The following is a 23,893-nucleotide window of genomic DNA, read 5'->3' as shown; positions in this document are numbered from 1 at the left end:
CTCTGATTTGTCCCGTTCTATTATTTTCCTCTATATCTTTGCACTGTTCATTTAAGAAGGCCCTCTTGTCTCTCCTTGGTGTTTTTTGGAAGTCTACATTACATTTTCTGTAACTTTCCCTATCTCCCTTGCATTTTATTTCCCTTCTCTGCTATTTGTAAGGCTTTACTGGACAGCCTCTTTACTTTCTTGCATTTCGTTTTCTTTGGGATGGTTTTTATTGCTGCCTCCTGTACAATGTTAAGAGCCTCCATCCATAGCTCTTCAGGCACTCTGTCCACCAAATCTAGTTCCTTAAATCTGTTCTTCACTTCCACTGTGTGTTCATAAGGGATTTGGTTTAGAATCAGGGGTGTCCAACCTTTCACCTTCCCTGGGCCACATTAGAAGATGAAAATTTGGTTTGGGCCGCACATACATTTGGTTTGGGTCGCATGGGGAGGCAGCCCTAGCTGTCCTCTGCAGCCCCGCTCCAAGTGCGCTTACCGGCAGCTGCGATCTCAGACAGCAGAGGCTGCCAGCTTCAACTCCGGCAGCTTTATGGGGCCGGGGGGGGGTCCACCTATTGACAGGGACAGTGCAATGCAGTCACGCAGCCCCCTGTCCCCTCCCCTCCCACTCCTTCCTTCCCTCCCCCCCACCGTTGTGACATGCCCCGGCTGCATTCTGGCTGCAAGCGCCAGCAGTGTAACCTGAAATTTTAGATTTTTTTTTAAATAAAAAATTGCACTGGGCCGCATTATGAGCTGACCTGGGCCGCATGTGGCCCTCGGGCCGCGGGTTGGACAAGCCTGGTTTAGATCTTACCTGACTAGCCCAGTGGTTTTTCCTACTTTCTTCAGTTTAAGCTTGAATTTTGTTATAAGAAGGTGATGATCAGAGCCACAATCAGCTCCAGGTCTTGTTTTTGCTGACTGTATAGAGATTCTCCATCTTTGGCTGTAGAGAATACAGTGGTGCCCCGTATAGCGAGGTTAATCCGTTCCGGATTAACCCTCGCTATACGGAATCATCGCTAAACGGGTAGGGGAAAGGTATTGGAACGCATTAAACTTCGTTTAATGCGTTCCAATACCTTCGTTACTTACCCGTTCAGCGAGGATTCCAGGTGCCGGCAGCCATTTTCGCGCCTTCGCTAAGCGAGGGCAGGGCGCGAAAACGGCTGCCGGCAGCCATTTCCGGGCTCCCGGCGGCCATTTTGGAACCGCCGATCAGCTGTTCGGCGGCTCCAAAATGGCCGCCGCAATACCCGATCTTCGCAATGCGGGTTTTCCCCATTGCGAAGATCGGGTATGTTTCCGTATAGCGATCCCGAAAAAGGGATCGCTATACAGAAACATCGCTATACGGTGCACTCGTTAAGCGAGGCACCACTGTATAATGAATCTGATTTCAGTATTGCCCATCTGGTGATGTCCATGTGCAGAGTCGCCTCTTGTGTTGTTGGAAAAGAGTGTTTGTGATGACCAGCTTGTTCCCTTGACAAAACTCTATTAGCCTTTGCCCTGCTTTGTTCTGAACTCCAAGACCAAACTTTCCTGTTGTTCCTTTTATCTCTTGACTCCCTACTTTAGCATTCCAATCCCCTATAATGTCAAAAACATCTTTCTTTGGTGTCAGTTCGGGAAGGTGTTGTAATTCTTCATAGAACTGGTCAATTTCAGCCTCTTCAGCATTGGGGGTTGATGCATAAACTTGGATTACTGTGATGTTGAAATGTCTGCCTTGAATTTGTATTGAAATGATTCTATCATTTTTGAGATTGTATCACAGTACAGCTTTTCCCACTCTTTTGTTGACTACGAGGGCTACTCCATTTCTTCTACGGGACTCTTGCCCACAATAGTAGATATGATAATCGTCTGACTTGAATTCCCCCCTTCCCCTTCATTTTAGTTCACTGACGCCTAGTATTTATTTATTTATTTGATTTATACCCCGCCTATCTGGTCTACTGGACCGCTCTAGGTGGCTTCCAGTATAGTCAGTCTTTATTCTTGCCATCTCATGTTAGACCACATCCAGCTTACCAAGCTTCATAGGTCTTACATTCCGGGTTCCTATGCAGTAAGGCAGCTTACATTCCCATCACTTATAAAGCCCTAAACGGTTTGGGACCTCAATATTTGGCAGATCATCTTCTCCCACCCAGATCTACCCAGATCACCCGATATAGCCAGCAGGGGCGGCTGAGGGGTCTGACGCCGAGAGAGGCCCGGAAGGAAAAAACAAGAAACCGGGCCTTCTCGGCGGTGGCCCCTCGGCTGTGGAATGCCCTCCCAACAGAAATTCGGCTGGCACCCTCGCTGGGTGTTTTTAAAAGCCAGTTAAAAACTTGGTTATTCAAGAAGGCCTTCCCTCCAGTCAATTAAGTCTTTCTCTCTCTCTCTCTCTCTCTCTCTTTTTTCGGCTATTCCATCTTGGTAATCCTCTCTTTAAATTAATTGTTTTAAATTGAAATTTGTAATTTTATGATTTTATATATTTTTATACTGTTTTGTTTTATTTTGTAAGCCGCCCCGAGTAGACATGGTCTAGAGGGGCGGGGTAAAAATCAAATAAATAAATAAATAAATAAATAAATAAATAAATAAATACCGTATATGCCGGCGTACAAGACGACTTTTGGGGCCCAAAAACATGCCTCCAAGTGGGAGGGTCATCTTGTACGCCTGGTGCACTTCATTTGGGCCAGGAAGGAGCCGCCGCCGCGTGAGTGACGCATGGCACGCTGGCCGGGGAGGAAGGCAGGCAGGCAGGCGGGATGGAGGGAGGGAAGCACAGCCTGCCATGCCTGGGCAGCCAGAGCCCGCTGCCGGGCTGCCCGCCGCCCCGCGCCGCTGATCCAGCAGCGCATGCACTCGCCGCCACCTGCCCGTTTCCCTTTTCCTCCTCCTCCTCCTGCCGCCGCCTGCTCAGCCTCTTTCCCTCTTTCTTACCCTCTCACTGCTGAGCCAGCGCGCTCGTTCGCTCACCACCCGCCCGTTTCCCTTTTTCTCCTCCTCCTCCTCCTCCTCCTCCTCCTGCCGCCAGGGAGGAAGGCAGGCGGGCAGGCAGGCAGGCAGATGGAGGGAGGGAAGCACAGCCTGCCATGCCTGAGCGGCCAGAGCCTGCCGCCGGGCTGCCCGCCGCGCTGCGCTGCTGAGCCAGCGGTGCACGTGCTTGGCCGCCACTCCCCTTGCTTCCCCTCTTCCTCCTCCTCCTCTTCCTGCCGCCACCCCCCCAAGCCTCTTCCTCGCCCTCCTCCCCGCTGGCCATGAATTTCCGGCACCGCATTTTGGGTGGTCGTCTTATACGGCCGGTCGCCTTGTACGGCGGCATATATGGTAGTTTGATATATAATAATTACATGCCACCAAGTTGATTGTAGCTTACGCAGAACTTTTTCCAAGGTTTTCTAGGTATGAAGTACTAAGAAGTACTGTACCATTCCCTACTTCTGGCAGTGGGATTGTATAGCTTTCACAAGATCACAATCTAAATGAGAAACCCTTGTAACCACAAAGCAATACTCTGGCATGAACCATAGTAATTGTACGGGGGGGGGGGAATACCCAGAGGCTTATTCAGAAAACTGCTTTTAGAACTTATTGGCTAAAATTCTGTTGTAGTAAATCACACTAGACTAGGCCTATTGATGCAAATGGTCCTACTCTAACCACAGCTCTATGCTAAATTTGCTATATGCTTCCTATTGTAAAGGATGTTGCAGAGTGCTGTGCTAGCACATAGGATAGAAGCATGTAGAAGTAGAGTGACAGACTAGGACTTAGGAAGCCTGGGTTTAAAATCCCTGCTCAGTCATGGTAACTCACTGGGGGATTGGAACTGATAAAACCAATCCTTGAATATCTCACCTACCTTGGAAGCCCTATTAGGATCACTATAGATTATTTCCGACTTGAAGGCATATAACAGCAACATTTATATTTGTATTTATATATTATATTTTAAATCCTGCTTAGATTAAAAATTACTTATCCTGGCATAATTTAAAAACATACTTCAAAACAGAGTTAGAACAGTGGAATGGGGTAGAATACCACAGTTGGTATCCTCCAAGACCACTTGCAATCTGAAAGTTGAGACAAAGGAGGCTGTGCCTGGAATTGTTTTGCTTTCTTTTCTCGTGGTTGGTCATCCTACTCCTTGCTTTTAAGCTCTTTATGGGTTACGCTAAACAGAAGCTTTGAGGACAGGATAGCAGGTAACAAGAAAATGTTGCCCTGTGAGAAAAGATTGGACGGCCTAGCGGAGATTATCACGAAGGTCTGACGTGTGTGTCCTTTCTAGATATGACCCAAAGACCAATCAGTGGAGCAGCGATGTGGCACCCACCAGCACCTGCAGAACCAGTGTCGGAGTGGCAGTTCTTGGTGGCTACTTGTATGCTGTGGGAGGTCAGGATGGTGTTTCCTGTCTCAATATTGTTGAAAGGTATTTAAGTTGTTGTTTATTTAGTCTCGTTTATAGGCAATTTTCCTCCTGGTGAGGGGACCGAAAGCAGCTCACAGTGTTAAAAACAGTACTAAAAAGCCAACAAATTACAGATTAAAAAGCAATTAAAAGCTGCAATAATAATTAAAAAGCCTTTAATTATTTAAAAGTATGAAGAACTATAAAAACAAATTTAGAACACAAAATCAACATCAAGGGACTCAGCCAGTTATTAAAAGCCTGCTGTGGCAATGGGACTGAAGATCTTAAGGGCTGGGAAGCTTCATATGGCAAGATGCAGTCCTTCAGATGGCCTAGACTCAACATTTTTAGGGTTTTATAGGTCATAACCAGCCGTTTGAATTGAGCTTGGAAATGGCCTGGTAATCAGTGCAGTTGTTATAGCAGGGGTTATAGCATGCTTCCTGTAATAACTGGCTCCAGTCAGCAGTCTGGCAGCAGCATTTTGAACCAGTTGAAGTTTCTGAACTAGAGATGGGCACGAATCAAAAAACAAATATGAAAATTAATCAGAAATCACTAATTCAGGTGGAGATGGAAACACAGCTTCCTCAGGTGCTTGAAGAAGAGCTGCTTTTCGTAAAGAAATCCGAGGAGTTACTGGTTGAAAAGGATCCAGAATTCTCCTAGGACTCTGAACCAGAAGTGACAGGGTCTTTGCTCACCACTGCTGCCCTGATCTCTTATCTGCCGAAGGGTGTTTATCACCGTCTAGGAGGAGGAAGAGATCAGAACCAGGGGAAAAGGTGGGGAGGGAGAAGGAGTCATCACTGGTTAAAAGGGGGGGCAGGCACGACGGCTGTTGCTTAATGTGAACTTAAGGCAGACCATGCTCCAGGACGTTGTTCCCATTGGGGCTGCAGCAATCTGGAGCAGGTGGTCCAAGGACAAGGCATACAAAGCAGGCATTCATCTTGTTGCTGAGATGATGGCCCTGCTTGAGCTTCCATCATTGACTGTGGAAACCACAGCTTTCCAGCATTTGCTAATTTTTTTTTTGTCCTGTGGTACAAATCTGCCCCCGCCCCGAACCATTAGCTGAACCTGAAGGGTGACATCAAACGGGAGATCCTCCTTCTGCCACCAGGTTGCACAGCTGTTCTGCTGTAGGCAAGGACCACGAAGGCTCTGGCAATGGAGAGAAACACTGCAGATGAGTGTCTTGCCACTGGATGAGAGGGCAACAGAGGATGATGTCATCTGTGGCAGATGCTGGGAGAAATGTGCTGGCGGCGTTCAGTGTGGCAGGCTTTGAGGGCATGGTGTGCATGGTGCACAAGTTGCATCTTGTGTGTGATGCCATTTGCCTGGGGAGCAAAATCATGTCTGAGCGGGACACAGGTACACAGGAGACGTGGGCACACTCTGAGAGAAGTGCCACCACCTGGTGAGCCATTTCTCATGCAGCTTGAAGGCTGCCTGTTGGCTTCATGAGAGACAGGAGTTGAGGCAGGAGGAACATGTTCTCCTGCAGGACCTGCCAACCTACTGAAACTCCAACTACAAGATAATCTCATGTCAAGAGGAGCAGAAGACTATTTTGGAGGACACCATGTCCTTCATGCCCATTCTGCCCAGGGGAAGAGCGGCCATAGATTGGCTTGCCCTACCCCACATGGTGCAGGTGCTTGAGCTCTTCCAGGAGATGACAGATGCTTTGTGTGGTTATGATGCAAGCCTGAGGCAAGTCATCCCCCTTACTCACTCGACCAGGCTATGTAGTTTGTTTTTTTCTCAGAGGTCTTCCATAGGCCACAGTCTTGGTGTTTAGGTTGTGGGCAGACATACGGAAGTGACTCCATCCTCTTTGTAGAGACAGAGTTTACTGCTTGGCTTGCCTCTGTGGTTCGCACATCTAGGGCAGCTTGATGTCATGCACTGTGGAGCTGGAGGAATGGAAAACCAATCTCTGCATTCAGGTCCACAGGGTGCTGGGAGCATGCCATGTATGTGCAAGTGCACGAGGAATACATGGGGGAGGAAAATTCTCAGGAGCCATGTGCAGGGACTTCTTGTGGCAAGGAATCCAGTCCACATTATTGGAGCATGGTGGTAAGCTGGGCAGTTGCCACTACAAATAGGGCACACAAGCAGCAGAAGACATGATGCAACAGTACCTGGCAGAGCCCACCCAGCCCCCCAGATCAAATCACCTACGGTACTGGGTACATAAAATGGGCATCTGGCCAGAGTTGTCCACTGTGGCCATGGACAGCCTTTCCATTGCCCCTACCAGTATCCAGCGTGAGTGTGTATTTTCACATCTGAGTGACATGCTCCAATCCTGCTGCTCCCATCTTGGTCCATTAACTGTGGAGAGGTTGACATTCATAAAGGTTAGCATTCCCTTGTTAGGCTTCCCTTCATCGAACCCAATGAGATAGGGGTCCCATTCCAGCCTCTTCAACCCACCAAATTCAGAACCACCTCTGTCAGTCACTTCAACCTTTCTCATGCTTCTGCCATTCAGGGGAACCATTCTGCCTGCCTCTGTAAGTCAGAGGAACCAGAGTACTTATATGCCATCTCTGTTAGGCATGCTCCCTGGTGTGAACCAGTGTTGGAATTCCCCCCAGCCAGCTGCTAAGGGGAACTTTCCTGGGGGGACCTATTTTGCAGGTGTATAATTCGGACGTCCAAAACCCAAACTTGACCAGTCATGGGAGAGGTAGTAGAGAAGAGTCAGGGGCGGTTTCTCTGCAGTTTTGGTGTCTCTAGGTGCCAGGATGGGTGTTTTATAGGCCTGACAAACCAACGAAGTGGTACATGGTTCAATTCAGGGGAAATTCATGGTTTGTGCACCACAATGAACCAAGATGAATTGCCACTTGGTTGATTCGTGCCCATCTCTATTCTGAACCCTCTGCAGGGGCAACCCACAGAAAGCATTAACGGTAATCCAAGCTGGATATAACTAAGGTATGTGTCATTAACCAAATGAGGCATCTCAAATAATGAGTGCAGCTGGCAGGCTAAATTTTAACTAAGCAAATGTAAACTTGGCTACCACTGAAGTCTGGGCATCCAGGCTCAGAAATTAATTCAAGAGTACATTCAAGCTTGGAGACCTGAGGTTTCAGGAGCAGAACCCCATTCAGGACAGGTTTTAGCTCTATTCCTTCACCTGTCTTTTAATTGTCCCAAGAGCACCTCTGTCTCATCTGGATTGTTTCATTTTATTTGACCTCATCGACCCATGACTGACCAGTTTAGAACCAAGACAGTTTCCTTAGAATTAGATGAAAAGGAGAGAGTTGGATGTAATCAGCATACCAATGACATCGAACCCCAAACTCTACCCGAAACAAGGAAACACTCCCCTGTTCATTTCGCAGTGCAGGTCATCCACCAAGGCAACCAAAGTGTCTCCATCCCATAGTCTGGCCTGAAGCCAGATTGAAATGAGTCTAGATAATCAGCTTCATCCAGGAGTCCGTGGAACTGAGAAATCACCACATGCTCCAGTACCTTGCCCAGAAATTGAATATTTTAGACTTGCCCAGGACAGTAGGATTTAAAGAGGGCTTTTCCCCCTAGTAATGGCCTCAATACTGCCTTCTTTAAGCATGTTGGGACCCTGCCTTGCTGCAGGGAGGCATTCACCATTCCCCTTACCCACTTGGCCAGTCCCCCTCTGGTTGTGTTTATAAGCACACACGTGATGGCTTTCCTATCCACATCCTCAGCCTGCAAGACTGAAACATACCCATTAATATGGGACAAGCAGAGGCCAGCATTACATCTGCAGGTCCTGTTTCAACAGCATCCAAGTTGGAGTATATCTGAGAAACTTTGCTTAAAAAATCATGCAGATTCCTTACAGTGTGTACCGAAGTGGTCAGCACTTTGTTCCTTTGGTGGGGCATATTTTGGGGCTCTAACCACTCAAGACAACTCTGCAGATGCAGTGGTGGCTGAGAAAAATACTTTCTTCACTGCAGCCACCACTGCCACCAAATAGGCCTTCAGATGAGCTCTAGCCTGCGTCTGGTCGAATTTGGTCTGAGTTTCCAGCATCATTGCTCTGGTAGCCATTCCATTACTGCCAGACCCCTGGCAAACCAGGGGGCTCATATGATTCTACTCCACGGGAGAGGGCATTGTGTTCACACCCTTGGCCAGGACTGGCCAGCAAGACCACCTGTCAAGGTGACAAACTCCCAAAGAGCCATCAGAAAGCCTCATCCATCAGTCTCATGGGGCAGATCATCCTAATCAGTCTTCCACTTTTGCAGAGATTGTGAGTTTCAATTAAACCCTATGAAGTAGTGATCTGACCATGACAACAAAACTACAGAGTTCCTCCACACCAAGCTCACCATCATTGTGTCTTGTATTGTGAGTGGGGAGAAAAACCACTTGGGCATGGTTGTCATGGAGGACATGAAGTTCTGAGCCGCTTCTAATAAGGTGGCCTCAGCATGGATATTAAAGAGTCAGAGTAACACAAGTTTAGCATCACTTCCAGGACAAATTCAGTCTGCTGAGGGAGACTGTTGAGCAGCAGGGTGGACGGTATGTCAACAGAATTCCTGTTCTGTCCCAGGCACCCCCTTTCAGATAGACACACTCAAGCCTTGCGAATTGTGGGACAGAACACCTGGAGAGTGGAACAGTATTGTGATAAACTATAGCAGTTCCACCTCCCCATCCCCAAGCATGGCCATCTGTTGCACAGGCGGGCAGAGCTGGGAGAGACTGACTCCTCCCCCAGCTTCTTCCATGCCATGTCAGCTTGTTCATCCAGGATGAAGTCCTGGATGGCTGATGTTTTCTTTTTCACTGGCCTGGCATTCAGCAGCAGCTCTCTTAACATAAGGGGACCATTGCCAAGATCATGCAGACTGACTGAATTAGAAAATAGTTGGGGTGTAGCCAAGATGCCATTCCTTCCATCCTCTTATGGTGATATACTTGACTCCCCTCACCATATCCCCCCTACCTTGTATTATTTCAATGGCTGTTCCCTGTTCCCTCTCACCACACTCCAAATTTAAAAGACAGTTTCCTTCCCACAGTAGACAGTAACTTTATCAATATAGCACACCAAGCAATAACAAACAGGAAGCCAAATGAAAAATTAACCCCTCCAAGCAAAAAGCCTGGCCTTTAAACACACACCTCTTTTGGCAGCATCCCTGCCAGTGGTGGGGCCACCTCTATAGAAGCTGATTTTAAAGCCACCACTTCCCTCAGCCTAATGGCACACTTCAATGAGAGAAGGTAGAAGCAGATGACTTAACAGTCAGCCATAATCCTGTAAGCAGGTGGCCACAAGTCAGAGTTCCACAGAGGGATCATCCCGCCACAGTCACCCGCAGAGTGCTTTCCTGGTTTGGGAGATGCTCAGGGACATCTCTCCAGAAAGCAGAAATGCTGGTGCTGTTAGGGCCCCTGCAGAAGCTTCTGTTTCAAAGGCTTATTTTCCTTCAATGAGGCAGCACACATCAGTGGGAGGGGAAGGTGGAGGCAGCCCACTTACAGCAAGGCCTTAATTTTGCTAAGAGGTGGAAGCCTGCAGGATGTTCACAGGTCAGAGGAGGTAAGCACTATGCTAAAGCCTGTGTGATCTCTGGAAGGAGGTCGAGGTAGTTGTACTTGAAATGAGATGCTCCTTTCGCTCCAACCTCAGATATGATCCAAAGGAGAATAAATGGACTCGAGTGGCTTCCATGAGTACCAGACGCCTTGGGGTAGCTGTGGCTGTGCTAGGGGGCTTTCTTTATGCTGTTGGAGGCTCTGATGGGACATCACCTCTGAATACAGGTATTGCCCACATAATTACCTTCCATGTGCTTGTTATCACTAGGTTACCTATTAGATGCTACTAACTTTTACACATTTGAAATAGTTTAGAAAACTGTACTTCTAGGTGGCAATGGGGACTAGCTCTGATTTTATAAAGTTGACATGATGCATTAATTCTATATTATATAGTTCAGTTAAGTCCAAATATGTATCTGGGTACCTTTGATAGGCACTTTCCGTAGGTTTTAGTTTGGTAGAACATTTTTTGGAAACCTCTAGCTCTTCAGTGTTCTCATGTTCCTGTAAAATAGGCCTATCAGTTGCTAATAAATGTGACAGGTGAGAGGAGCCCAGTGGTTCATAGCTGCCATACCTTGTATCTCTCAAGCATTCATGGTCAGCTGAGCTCATGTTCTGCTTGTCTATTTTCTTGTCACTTTTGAAAATTAGAAGCTAGAGGGTGTTGAAATTATGGTAAAAAGTATCCTTTTGATAGAAGCACAGAGGAGAATGCCTTATTTTTATACAGACAGTCTCAATGCTCCTACTCAGACATTTGTGGGAGGAAAAAAATGTATCATTACTTAACAGTTGGAAACAGCAAATGGCAAACTACTGACTTCAGACAAAAGAGGGAGAAAGAGAACACTCAGCAAAGAGGCCGGGAGGGCTCTTTGAATTCAGAATTGGGAGGGAATGATTGGTTAGTGCTGGACAGACCGACAGCCTAGAAAGGTTCCTTGCACCCAAACAAATAAATAAATAAATAAATAAATAAACAAACAAACAAATAAATAAATAGACAGTATGTAAGATTCTAAAAAAACTTCTCATATACTTATGATGGAAATTAATATATACTTACTTTAATATTGGGGGGGGAGAGCAGGGCAGCCCGGTTGTTTATTTTCTTTTCACTTGCTAGATTTCTTTACTTCTTGACCACTACCATACAAATTGTCCACAGTGGAGCGCTACAACCCTCAGGAGAACCGTTGGCATACAATTGCCCCCATGGGCACCAGACGTAAGCACCTTGGTTGTGCTGTGTATCAAGACATGATCTATGCTGTAGGAGGCAGAGATGATACTACTGAACTTAGCAGTGCTGAACGATACAACCCCAGAACCAACCAGTGGTCCCCTGTTGTTGCTATGACATCACGCCGCAGTGGGGTAAGCTTTGTTTGATTTAGCTGCCATTTCTGCTGAATTTCTATTATAAGATACAAAAGAGGCCTTTGATTGGGAATAAGTTTGATAAACAGACCCATATGACTTTAGAATGCAAAATGTGACAATTAAATTTTACAAAAATAATGTAGCTGTTTTTTTAAAAAAATTCATATGAGGGGGTGCTGAGAAGCATTGAGCCTTTCCCCGAAAAACATGCTGCAAATGAGTGGTTACACCAGCAGTTGGAAGAATTTTATTTGCAGGGACTTAAGAAGCTGCAGGACATACGTTGCAAGTGTATTGACTTCCTGGGGGAATATGTAGAATAGTGTGGCAGTTACAGATTCCTAGCTCATTTTTTTCTGGGAAAGGCTCAATATTTATCAGCACCCCCTGGTATGTTGCCTGTTTCAGCAAGGCCAAAACCTATTCAGAAGACTGGCTTTATGTCAATATGCATTTTACTAGTAATTTATAAAGTGCAGTATGCCGAAATAAAATGTTTTTAATGTTTCTTTTGAAATTAACTTTCAAAAGGATGGTCTTCTTGCATGAAGTATTTAAATAGGATTTCTGCACATAGGCCAGATGTATGCAATCCCTCTCTTCAAAATAGGTTTTTATAGAGCTTGCAAATTAAGTTTATGCATTTTGGACATAAAGTATTGACCCTAAGAGCAAAGACAGAACAATTCCATAGGTTCTGGATTGTAGAGTCTTAAGTGTACTGAGGGAGAAAATTTGAGCTATCAGTTAGCTAAACTAATTACTATATCTTCCATCAGAAGAAAAGTGTGTATTGCATACATGACCCAATCTCCCACAGTATTTCAGAGAAGAATAGGTCTCAAAAACCTGTAAGAGCATAGCATCCCAGCTTACAGAAATAACTAATGTGATCATTGTCTTTTAGGTTGGCCTTGCTGTAGTGAATGGACAGCTAATGGCTGTGGGAGGTTTTGATGGTACAACATATTTGAAAACTATTGAAGTATTTGATCCAGATGCCAACACCTGGAGGTAAACAATTTAACATATAATATGGGAGAGAGTGCAGAAATAGAACAAAATTACCTCAGATATAATGACAAACTCCAGTATTGCATTACATGAACCAATTTCAGCTTGTATACTCCCTTTCCTATAGTTTGCCCTTTTTCATTTTAATTAGTCAGACTACTTGTTTTTCAAAAATGAAAACTGGAAACCAAATTGAAAATGTCTTCTAATATGTATTTCAACATAAACTATGAGTTGTGGACAAACTGCAGTCTGCTTGGTTCAAACATTATTACAAATCATGTTTTATCTCAGTATAAGGGAGAGGAAGAGCAGGACGTTCCATGTAATACCAAACAACAGTTTGATGTCATTCCTGGACCAGCCTTTGCATTAAACTTATGAATAGAGATGGGGATGAATCACCATTTTGGCAGTTCGTCCTGGTTCATGATCTGTCAAAGTTGACAAAGCATGAAGCTTCCCCCAATCAACTGATAAAGCATGAATCTGTCAATTCAGGGGTGGGGGAGTTAGACAGAGGCTGTGTTAAAAAACAAAACCTGACCCCCGCCACCCCCCTCACCGCTGTCGCTGCCGCCCCCATAGCATTGGTCTCCAGCTGGCCTCCACTGATATGGCCTGCAGTAAGGGACACTGGCTGCTCTTTGCAAAGATGGCAGCTGCGGCTTCATTGAAGGTAGGGAAGCTGCAGCCTCCATCTTTGCAAAGGGCAGCCTGGATTGCCTCTTTCATGGATTGCTGCCTTGTCGTGGCGAAGGGACTTGAGTAACTCAGAGAAGCTATGGGCTATGCCGTGCAGGGACACCCAAGACGGACAGGACATAGTGGAGAGTTCCGACTAAACGCAATCCACCTGGAGTAGGAAATGGCAAACCACTCCAGTATCTTTGCCAAAAACGCCCCATGATCAGAAACAAAAGGCTAAAAGATATGACGCTGGAAGATGGGCCCCTCAGGTCGGAAGGCGTCCAACATGCTACTGAGGAAGAGTGGAGGACAAGTACAAGTAGCTCCAGAGCTAATGAAGTGGCTGGGCCAAAGCCGAAAGGACACTCAGCTGTGGACGTGCCTGGAAGTGAAAGGAAAATCCAATGCTGCAAAGAAAAATACTGCATAGGAACCTGGAATGTAAGATCTATGAATGTTGGGAAGCTGGAGGTGGTCAAACAGGAGATGGCAAGAATAAACATCGACATCCTGGGCATCAGTGAACTAATGGACAGGAATGGGCGAATTCAGCTCAGATGATTATCATATCTACTATTGTGGGCAAGAATCCCGTAGAAGGAATGGAGTAGCCCTCATAGTCAACAAAAGAGTGGGAAAAGCTGTAATGGGATACAATCTCAAAAATGATAGAATGATGTCAATACGAATCCAAGGCAGACCATTCAACATCACAATAATCCAAGTTTATGCACCAACCAGCATTGCTGAGGAGACTGAAATTGAACAATTCTATGAAGATTTACAACACCTTCTAGAACTGACACCAAAGAAAGATGTTCTTCTCATTCTAGGGGACTGGAATGCTAAAGTAGGGAGCCAAGAGATAAAAGGAACAACAGGGAAGTTTGGCCTTGGAGTTCAGAACGAAGCAGGACAAAGGCTAATAGAGTTTTGTCAAGAGAATAAGCTGGTCATCACAAACACTCTTTTCCAACAACACAAGAGGCGACTCTATACATGGAAATCACCAGATGGGCAATATCGAAATCAGATTGATTATATTCTCTGCAGCCAAAGATGGAGAAGTTCTATACAGTCAGCAAAAACAAGACCTGGAGCTGACTGCGGTTCTGATCATCAGCTTCTCATAGCAAAATTCAAGCTTAGACTGAAGAGATTAGGAAAAACCACTGGGCCACTCAGGTATAATCTAAACCAGGCTTGTCCAACCCGCGGCCCGAGGGCCACATGCGGCCCAGGTCAGCTCATAATGCGGCCCAGTGCAATTTTTTATTTTAAAAAAAATTCTAAAATTTCAGGTTACACTGCTGGCGCTTGCAGCCAGAATGCAGCCAGGGCATGTCACAACGGTGGGGGGGAGGGAAGGAAGGAGTGGGAGGGGAGGGGACAGGGGGCTGCGTGACTGCATTGCACTGTCCCTGTCAATAGGTGGACCCCCCCCCGGCCCCATAAAGCTGCCGGAGTTGAAGCTGGCAGCCTCTGCTGTCTGAGATTGCAGCTGCCGGTAAGCACACTTGGAGCGGGGCTGCAGAGGACAGCTAGGGCTGCCTCCCCATGCGACCCAAACCAAATGTATGTGCGGCCCAAACCAAATTTTCATCTTCTAATGTGGCCCAGGGAAGGTGAAAGGTTGGACACCCCTGATCTAAACCAAATCCCTTATGAATACACAGTGGAAGTAAAGAACAGATTTAAGGAACTAGATTTGGTGGACAGAGTGCTTGAAGAACTTTGGATAGAGGCTCGTAACATTGTCCAGGAGGCAGCAACGAAAACCATCCCAAAGAAAAGGAAATGCAAGAAAGCAAAGTGGCTGTCCAACGAGGCCTTAGAAATAGCAGAGAGGAGAAGGGAAGCAAAATGCAAGGGAGATAGGGAAAGTTACAGAAACTTGAATGCAGACTTCCAAAGAATAGCAAGGAGAGACAAGAGGGCCTTCTTAAATGAACAATGCAAAGAAATAGAGGAAGATAACAGAAAAGGAAAGACCAGAGATCTGTTCAGGAAAATTGGACATATTAGAGGAACATTTTGCGCAAAGATGAACATGATAAAAGACAAAAATGGGAGGGACCTAACAGAAGCAGAAGACGTCAAGAAGAGGTGGCAAGAATACACAGAGGAATTATATCAGAAAGATTTGGATATCCCGGACAACCCAGACAATGTAGTTGCTGACCTTGAGCCAGACATCCTGGAGAGCGAAGTCAAGTGGGCCTTAGAAAGCCTGGCTAACAACAAGGCCAGTGGAGGTGATGGCATTCCAGTTGAACTATTTAAAATCTTGAAAGATGATGCTGTTAAGGTGCTACATTCAATATGCCAGCAAGTTTGGAAAACTCAACAGTGGCCAGAGGATTGGAAAAGATCAGTCTACATCCCAATCCCAAAGAAAGGCAGTGCCAAAGAATGCTCTAACTACCGTACAATTGCACTCATTTCGCACGCTAGCAAGGTTATGCTCAAAATCCTACAAGGTAGGCTTCAGCAGTATGTGGACCGGTAACTCCCAGAAGTACAAGCTGGATTCCGAAGAGGCAGAGGAACTCGAGACCAAATTGCTAACTTGTGCTGGATTATGGAGAAAGCCAGAGAGTTCCAGAAAAATATCTACTTCTGCTTCATTGACTATGCGAAAGCCTTTGACTGTGTGGACTATGGCAAGTTCTTAAAGTAATGGGAGTGCCTGACCACTTTATCTGTCTCCTGAGAAACCTATATGTGGGACAGGAAGCAACAGTTAGAACTGGTCATGGAACAACTGAGTGGTTCAAAATTGGGAAAGGAGTACGGCAAGGCTGTATATTGTCCCCCAGCTTATTTAACTTATATGCAGAATACATCATGCGGAAGGCTGGACTGGAAGAAACCCAAGCCGGAACTAAGATTGCCGGAAGAAATATCAACAACCTCCGATATGCAGATGATACCACTCTGATGGCAGAAAGTGAGGAGGAATTAAAGAACCTTGTAATGAGAGTGAAAGAGGAAAGTGCAAAAAACGGTCTGAAACTTAACATCAAAAAAACTAAGATCATGGCCACTGGTCCCATCACCTCCTGGGAAATAGAAGGGGAAGATATGGAGGCAGTGTCAAATTTTATCTTCCTGGACTCCATGATCACTGCAGATGGAGACAGCAGCCCTGAAATTAAAAGACGCCTTCTTCTTGGGAGGAAAGCGATGACAAATCTTGACAGCATCTTGAAAAGCAGAGACATCACCTTGCCAACAAAAGTCCGAATAGTCAAAGCTATGGTTTTTCCTGTAGTGATGTATGGAAGTGAGAGCTGGACCATAAAGAAAGCAGACCGCCGAAGAATTGATGCCTTTGAATTGTGGTGCTGGAGGAGGCTCTTGAGAATCCCCTGGACTGCAAGGAGAACAAACCTATCAGTTCTAAAGGAAATGAACCCTGAATGCTCACTTGAAGGACAGATCCTGAAGCTGAGGCTCCAGTACTTTGGCCATCTCATGAGAAGAAAAGAGTCCTTGGAAAAAACCTTGATGTTAGGAAGGTGTGATGGCAAAAGGAGAAGGGGACGACCGAGGATGAGATGGCTGGACAGTGTCTGCGAAGCAACCAACATGAACCTGACACAACTCCGGGAGGCAGTAGAAGACAGGAGGGCCTGGCGTGCTCTGGTCCATGGGGTCACGAAGAGTCGGACACGACTAAACGACTAAACACACACACACACAGCCTGGATTCCCTTAAGGCAGGCTAAGGGAATCCAGGCTGCCCTTTGCAAAGATTGCAGCTGCAGCTTCCCTACCCTAAATGAAGCCACAACCACCATCTTTGCAAAGGGCAGCCAGTGTCCCTTACTGCAGGCCATGGCTGCAGAGGCCACTGCAGTGGGCAGCGATGGATGACAGTGGTGCCGGATGGTGGCAGCAACTAAGGTAGGGAGAGGAAGGGGGCAGGGGATAGGCTGTGGGGGGGTTGGGTGGCTGCCTATCGGTCAACTGATCGGCAGGCCCATATGCAGAATGGGAAGGCCATAGGAAGGAATTCGTCCTATGGGGGATGAATGCAAATGGGGCAATATTCGTCCCTTCGTATTTGTCAGGCTCTCTGGAACTGACAAATATGAAGGGATGACTATTTAACGAATCAGCAATTTTTATGAATATCACGACCTGTTTTTTTTATTCCTCCCCATGTCCAGCCAAGAGTTTTCAATGTAATACAGGCTCTAAAACATAACTACATTTTTCTAAGGTCCTTCAAATTCTGTATCAAGAAATGCTCAGTTCTGCAAACTCACTTGACTTCTTTCACTTCAGTAGTATCACCCGGTACTTGCGTTGTAATACACACTTGCATTGTAGTCTAATCTTATGCGTGCCTTTGCAGAAGCTTAGGAAGGGTTGTTCACCATATTACAACATAGTGTGGAAAATAAAAGCTGAGATGCTTGAAGAGTCAATTTTTTATTTATTTATTTATTCATTTATTTATTCATTTATTCATTCATTCATTCATTCATTCATACCCGCCTATCTGGTTACTAGGACCACTCTAGGCGGCTTACACGAGCAGTTGTAACATTTTCTGTTTGAACCAACTTTTTTATGGCTAGACTCCTGCTTCACTTTTTTAATACAGAGAACTTCCATAAGGAAGTGGATTTTTTAAACAAAAAAAGGCAAGGCATACTATAAATCCTGTGGCTCCACCAATGGTTAAAACTGAAAACTGTCCAAACTGAAAATAATTTCATTTTTCCTTTGACACGACTCAGAATAAGGAAATGAATGTGCTTTTCAAAAGGAGAAAACTGGTTACAGCTATTTAAACTGAATGGCTATTGAAATATGAGATATTTCCTCCTATTTGGCCACTGCATGTATATTCCTATATATTCATTTTGAGTCCCCCTCCAGTTAGCATTCTTTGGCTTTTGTACTTTGTATTCTGTAGGAATAATAGTTAAATTGGAATAATAAACGTTACTGTACCTTTATTTTTACAGACTCTATGGAGGAATGAACTATCGTCGGCTTGGAGGTGGTGTGGGAGTTATCAAAATGACACATTGTGAATCCCATATATGGTAAAAGCCCAATGGGAGAAATTCCCCTTTGTGTACACTCCTATTGAAATAGGTCAGCTTGGGGACTTCTGACTTTTTGGAGGTTCTAGTAAAATACAATCACACTGAACACTCCTTGCTGGTGCCTCTTCCGTGCCTCTTCCTCTTCAACTACAGTGGATGTTGCAAACATATATCCCCTCCTCTACTGTGGTTACAGAAGACCACACTAGTCAGTCCAGGAAACTACCTGGAACACACCATTTTCCTTGTCTTTGTCTCCTCATCTCCATTTTATGATCTCTCTGAAGAACCCAGAATTTAATATTACTCTAAGCAGTGACCTCTTCCTCAAGGTGTGCATGTGTTCCATCAAACAAAGAAGCCCACAGAGAAGGATCTGTCATGGTCAAATAATGTTTCTGAAGATTTAATTTGCCTAGTTTAAAAAGAGGATGGAGCCAAACAGGATCACCTTCTGAACCCACCCAGTTGAAATGAACTGAATTTATACAGACCTCATTCGTGGCAATAGAGTTTGGGCGGAAGATGCTGTTGGTGAATTTTTCTTAAAATAAATATTGTACAAAGACTGCATTTTACAGGAAATTTTCTGTATACTGAGACTTGTTCTATTTAATTTGTACCATATATTTTTATACGATCTGGCAGCTATTATCAAAAAAGTCCCTGAGAGAGCCACTGTTCATTCTTAGAGACTTTAACGCTAGAGTTGGTGCTGATCACAATTCTTGGCCCACTTGTCTAGGCTGTTTTGGCATTGGGAAGATGAATGAAAATGGCCAACGCTTGCTGGAGTTTTGCTGTTTTTATGGTTGTTGTGTCAGCAACATGTTCTTCAATACGAAGCCTCAACACAGAGTTTCCCGGAGACATCCAAGATCCAAACATTGGCATCAGCTCAATTTGATCCTCACTAGATGTTCTAGCCTTCCTAGTATTATGATCACGCACAGTTACCAGAGAGCTGATTGCGATACTGATCACTCCCTAGTGTGTTGTAGAGTAAAACTAAACAAAGAGATTGTATCACATGAAAAAAGAAGGAAGACCACGTATTGACATCAGCACGACTCATGATCAAAGAAAGGTGGAGTAATTTGCCAAAGCGCTTGAGGAAACCCTTCCAGGCCTGGCTGATGCAAATGCACCTGAATGACGGGAACATTTCAAGAACGCTGTTTATAACACCACCTTGTCCACATTTAGCAAGAAGACCAAAAAGACGGCCCACTTGTTTGAAGCCCCTTCGGAGGAGTTGCCAGCCACTGAGGATAAGAGGAAAGTTCTAGCGGTATACAAAGCCTGTCCTAGTGAGTACAACTTGCAGGCTCTTCGAGCTGCTCATAGCCAAGTCTAACAGGCTGCCAGGAGATGTTCCAACGATTATTGGCTTCAGCTCTGTTCTCATATACAGATAGCAGCGGACACCGGTAACGTTAAGGGAATGTATGACGGTATTAAGCAGGCTTTAAGCCCAATACAGAAGAAAAAACCAAAATGGAACAAAAATAGAATAAAAACTGCCAGTTATGGGATTAATCAGTTTTCAATGCATTGTAGGTCAATGGAGATTCGACCTACAGACTTTTCGACTTGCAGCCACCGTTCCAATACGGATTCATTCCGTAAGTAGAGGGTCCACTGTATTCCAGAGAGAATGTAGTAACCAAAGAGGCATGAAATAACATTGAGTGCCTGCCTATCTTGGAAGAATTGAATAGCAAACCAACTTTAGCAGAAATAAAAGCGGCCTTAGATTCCCTCGCCTCCAGCAAGGCACCTGGGACAGATAACATCCCTGTTGAAGTGCTGTTAAGAGATCATCACAACCGAGCTATATGTAGTCTTTTGTCTTTGCTGGAGGGAAGGTGGAGTACCACAGGACATGAAGGATGCAAACACTGTCACATTGTATAAGAACAAAGGAGACAAAGGCGACTGCAGTAACTACTGTGGCATCTCTTTTCTCAGCGTTGTATGGAAGCTGCTTGCCTGTGTTGTGCTGAAGAGACTCCAGGTGCTTGCAGACAGAGACTATCCAGAATCACAGTGTGGATTTTGAGCTAATAGATCCACCACTGACATGGTATTTTCCCCTCAGACAGTTGCAGGAGAAATGTAGGGAACAACGACAGCCACTCTTTGTGATCTTCATAGATCTCACAAAGGCCTTTGATTTCGTTAGCAGGGATGACCTTTTTAAAATACTTCCCAAGATTGGATGTCCACCTGAAGTCCTTAACATCAAGTCCTTTCATGAGGAAATGAAGGGCACTGTAGTTTTTCATGGCTCAACATCAGATCCCTTTGACATCCAAAGCAGAGTGAAACAGGGCTGTGTCCTCGGGCCAACCCTGTTTGGGATCTTTTTTGTTGTCATGCTGAAGCATGCCTTTGGAACTGCAATAGAAGGGGTCTATCGCCGGACTAGATCAGATAGAATGCTTTTTAATCACTAGATTAAGAGCAAAGACCAAAGTCCAACTGAAATGCATACAAGCCTTCCTCTTTGCCAATGATGCAGCCATTGTTGTCCACTCTGGTGAAGACCTCCAACAACACATGAACCGTTTTAGCGAGGCCTGCCAAGACTTTGGACTAACAATCAACCTGAAGAAAACACAAGTTATGGGCCAGGGCGTGGACTCACCTCCCTCTATTACTATCTCCACACAAGAATTGGAGGTTGTTCATGACTTTGTGTACCTTGCCTCAATGATCTCTTGACACTCTCTCCCTAGATGTCGATCTGGATAAACGCATTGGCAAAGGAGCTACCATGTTCTCTGGACTCACAAAGAGTACGGCTTAATAAGCTGACGGCATATACCAAGATCCATGTCTATAGCGCCTGTGTCCTGAGCACACTCCTGTACTGCAGAGAGTCCTAGACCCTTTGTGCACAGCTGGAGAGGAAGCTGAACAACTTCCATACGCGTTGCCTCCGATGCATTTTTGGCTTGGGCTTGTAGTGAGAATGGCTGATGGTCGGATTCCAAAAGATCTCCTGTATGGAGAATTAGTGCAGGGAAATCACCCCAGAGGGAGACCACAGCTGTGATACAAGGATATCTGCAGGCGGGATCTGAAGGCCTTAGGAATGGACCTCAACAGATGAGAAACCTTGACATCTGAGCATTCAGCCTGGAGGCAGGCGTTGCATCATAGCCTCTCCCAATTTGAAGAGACCCTTGTCCAGAAGGCCGAGGCAAAGAGGCAGTCCCGAACACAGCAAAATCAGGGAGCCTGACAGGGGACAGATTGTTTTTGTCTTCACTGTGGAAGGGTTTGTCACTCTCGAATTGGCCTTCTCAGCCACACTAGACGCTGTTCCAAGTCCTCCATACACAGCACGTTATCATAGGTTCTCAAGACTGAAGGATCCCTACACATATTTTTATACTATGTTTTTATTCCCCCCCCCAGGTTACATGAATACACATGTATGACATTCTAGATGGCTGTGGGTGTCTGGATCATAGTGAATATATTTGGGGGGGAAACCCACAGAGGTGTCTAATACATAGACTTCAGTGTTGATCTGTGCAGTAAGAGCAGAAGACTTAAAAGTGTATAATTTCATCATTGGCATAAGGAGTAAAGTTACAAGCTTTGGGCTTAATCTCTGAGAAAGTTCTTCTGCACATGCTGTTCAGAACTGAACAGAGGCAGTGCAAAAACATTGAAGCACCTATGTTGCTCCTGTTCATTTCAGTGACTCTTCTGCAAAAAAAAACTGGTTGGCTGTGCCATTTAAAAACTTCTTAGACTCATAAGCTACTTTGGCCCAATGTAAGTATACTGGGGGCCTGAACTAGTGTGACTCTAGTATAGTGATTTCCATCTGAGGTGTAATTTGTCATTTGTGATTAAAGAAAGAAAAACTACAGTGGAGTCTTGACTTAAGAACGGCTTGAGTTAAGAACATTTTGACTTAAGAACCACTCTCATAGGAAAATATTGACTTGACTTAAGTACTTAGATTTGAGTTAAGAACTGAAAAAAACCCACGTGGGAGGCAGGGAAAGTGCAAAATGTGAACTTTCGGTTAACTGTTGGCCAGTGAAAAGGGTGCCTGTCTGCTTCCTCACTCCTCCCAGCGTTTAGAGAGTGGATTGGGAGACAGTCTTCAGACTGCCTGGTACTGTACTGCCTGGACTGTCTTTTCCCTGCCTTCCCTGAACCTTTCTTGACCTAAAGAAAAAAAAAATAAAATATCTCCCTCTAGTGGTCGAAGGCAGTGTAGCAGCTTCCCATTAGTTTCTATGGACGGAAAAGAGCAGATACGGATCAAATGGTTTTCAATGCATTCCTATGGGAAATGCAGATTTGACTTGAGAACTTTTTGACTTGAGAACCGCCTTCCAATACGGATTAAGTTCTCAAGTCAAGACCCCACTGTACCCTGTCCAAAGCAACAATTCATTTATCTTCATTAATTTCTAATTAGACAGGTTGCCTCAGGTGCCATACTATCAATGAAATAATGTTTAAAAGTATGGATTCCCTTGCATAACTAGTTATGAGACCACATCACTGAAAATTCAGTGGGTGGTAAAACGCCTTAAAACTTTTCATTGCAACAGTGTCAGTGCTGTGGCTGAATTGAGGGAGCTTGTGGGAGAAAAGAGCAGCCCTGCATAACTTGTTCAAAACAGCTGACGACAGTTTGTAATTTGCCATTGCCATGACAGTACAGCATCCTCCTTCTGTAGTGCCATATAGGCTGCTTTGGGGGTTACAGTCTTTGGAGAGAGGCATTCAAGTGAGTTTCAGATAGGCTGCCATTTCCTTTCTTATAAAGTAACTTTGTTTATAAATTTCATTTTCAGTGTGGGTAGACTGCCGGGGAAAGTCAACAGAAACAGAATTTCAGGAAATGTTAGATAATAAAGCTTGCCTTTTCCCTTAATGGTTGGCACTTTTGTGTTTACAATTTAAACATTTGCACCTTTACAACAAAAAGTGTTCTGTAAACAATTGTTTACATATCATTTATGCTTTTTCTAGCATGAGTTAACTTGTGTAAATAGTTACCTTAATAAAATCTCAGTGTGTGTGTATGTGTGTGTTTTCTTTTGTCTCCCCTTCAGTTTGCCTGAACCACTCCTCCCTCAGAAAATGCTATCCTTGGCTTCCTTTTTTTAAAATAATGTACAATACACAGTAGCTAAAGGCCTTGAACATGTAAAACTGAAACTCATGGTTAATACAGCTAGATGTCATTTAGAACTGTAGAATAGCAGTGGCCTTTATAGAACTACCTGTTTCCCTGAAAATGAGACCTAACCTGAAAATAAGCCCTAGTATGATTTTTCAGGATACTTGCGATATAAGCCCTATCCCCAAAATAAGCCCCAGTTAAGTGAAACCCCACCCTCCACCATTGTGTAGCAACCAGAAGATGACAGGACTACATTTGAATACATGAAAAAAAATCACCTGAAAATAAGCCCTAATGTGTGTGGGGGGGGGGGTTGGAGCAAAAATTAATATAAGACCCTGTCTTATTTTAGGGGAAACATGGTGATTTAAAAAATTTCCTTTAAAAAATACAATAGCACTGCGTTATTGAAGAACATGAGCTCCCCTATCCCTTACAACAGCAGTTCCCAGCCTTTTTGGGACCATGGACCAGCTGAGCCTCTGAGGAAGGCATGGCACCTCCGCGCTCGCATAGGCACTCGCATGCTCTCAGGCGCATGCACAAAGTAGTGGGGAGCACATGTGTTCCA

General features: G+C 45.0%; 1 protein-coding gene across 2 annotated transcripts in view; it reads left to right on the top strand.

Annotated features, from left to right (window-relative positions):
* KLHL20 (kelch like family member 20) overlaps positions 1-23,221 on the top strand; it is a 57,275-nt gene extending 34,054 nt beyond the window's left edge. Inside the window, exons 8-12 of one of the 2 annotated variants that reach the window (XM_020798510.3) lie at positions 4,294-4,437; positions 10,091-10,224; positions 11,174-11,382; positions 12,296-12,402; positions 18,075-23,221. In XM_020798510.3, coding sequence (XP_020654169.1) covers positions 4,294-4,437; positions 10,091-10,224; positions 11,174-11,382; positions 12,296-12,402; positions 18,075-18,159 — 679 coding nt within the window. In that variant the 3' untranslated portion in view covers positions 18,160-23,221. The remainder of the gene's footprint in view (positions 1-4,293; positions 4,438-10,090; positions 10,225-11,173; positions 11,383-12,295; positions 12,403-18,074) is intronic. The other variant, XM_072998237.2, reaches the window with a different exon arrangement.
* Positions 23,222-23,893: the final 672 nt, after the last annotated feature.

Source organism: Pogona vitticeps, chromosome 4 (genome assembly GCF_051106095.1).
Source record: "Pogona vitticeps strain Pit_001003342236 chromosome 4, PviZW2.1, whole genome shotgun sequence".
Classification (NCBI taxonomy): domain Eukaryota; kingdom Metazoa; phylum Chordata; class Lepidosauria; order Squamata; family Agamidae; genus Pogona; species Pogona vitticeps.
The sequence above is the reverse complement of the archived record's forward strand: the minus strand, read 5'-3'. Positions and strand labels throughout refer to the sequence as shown.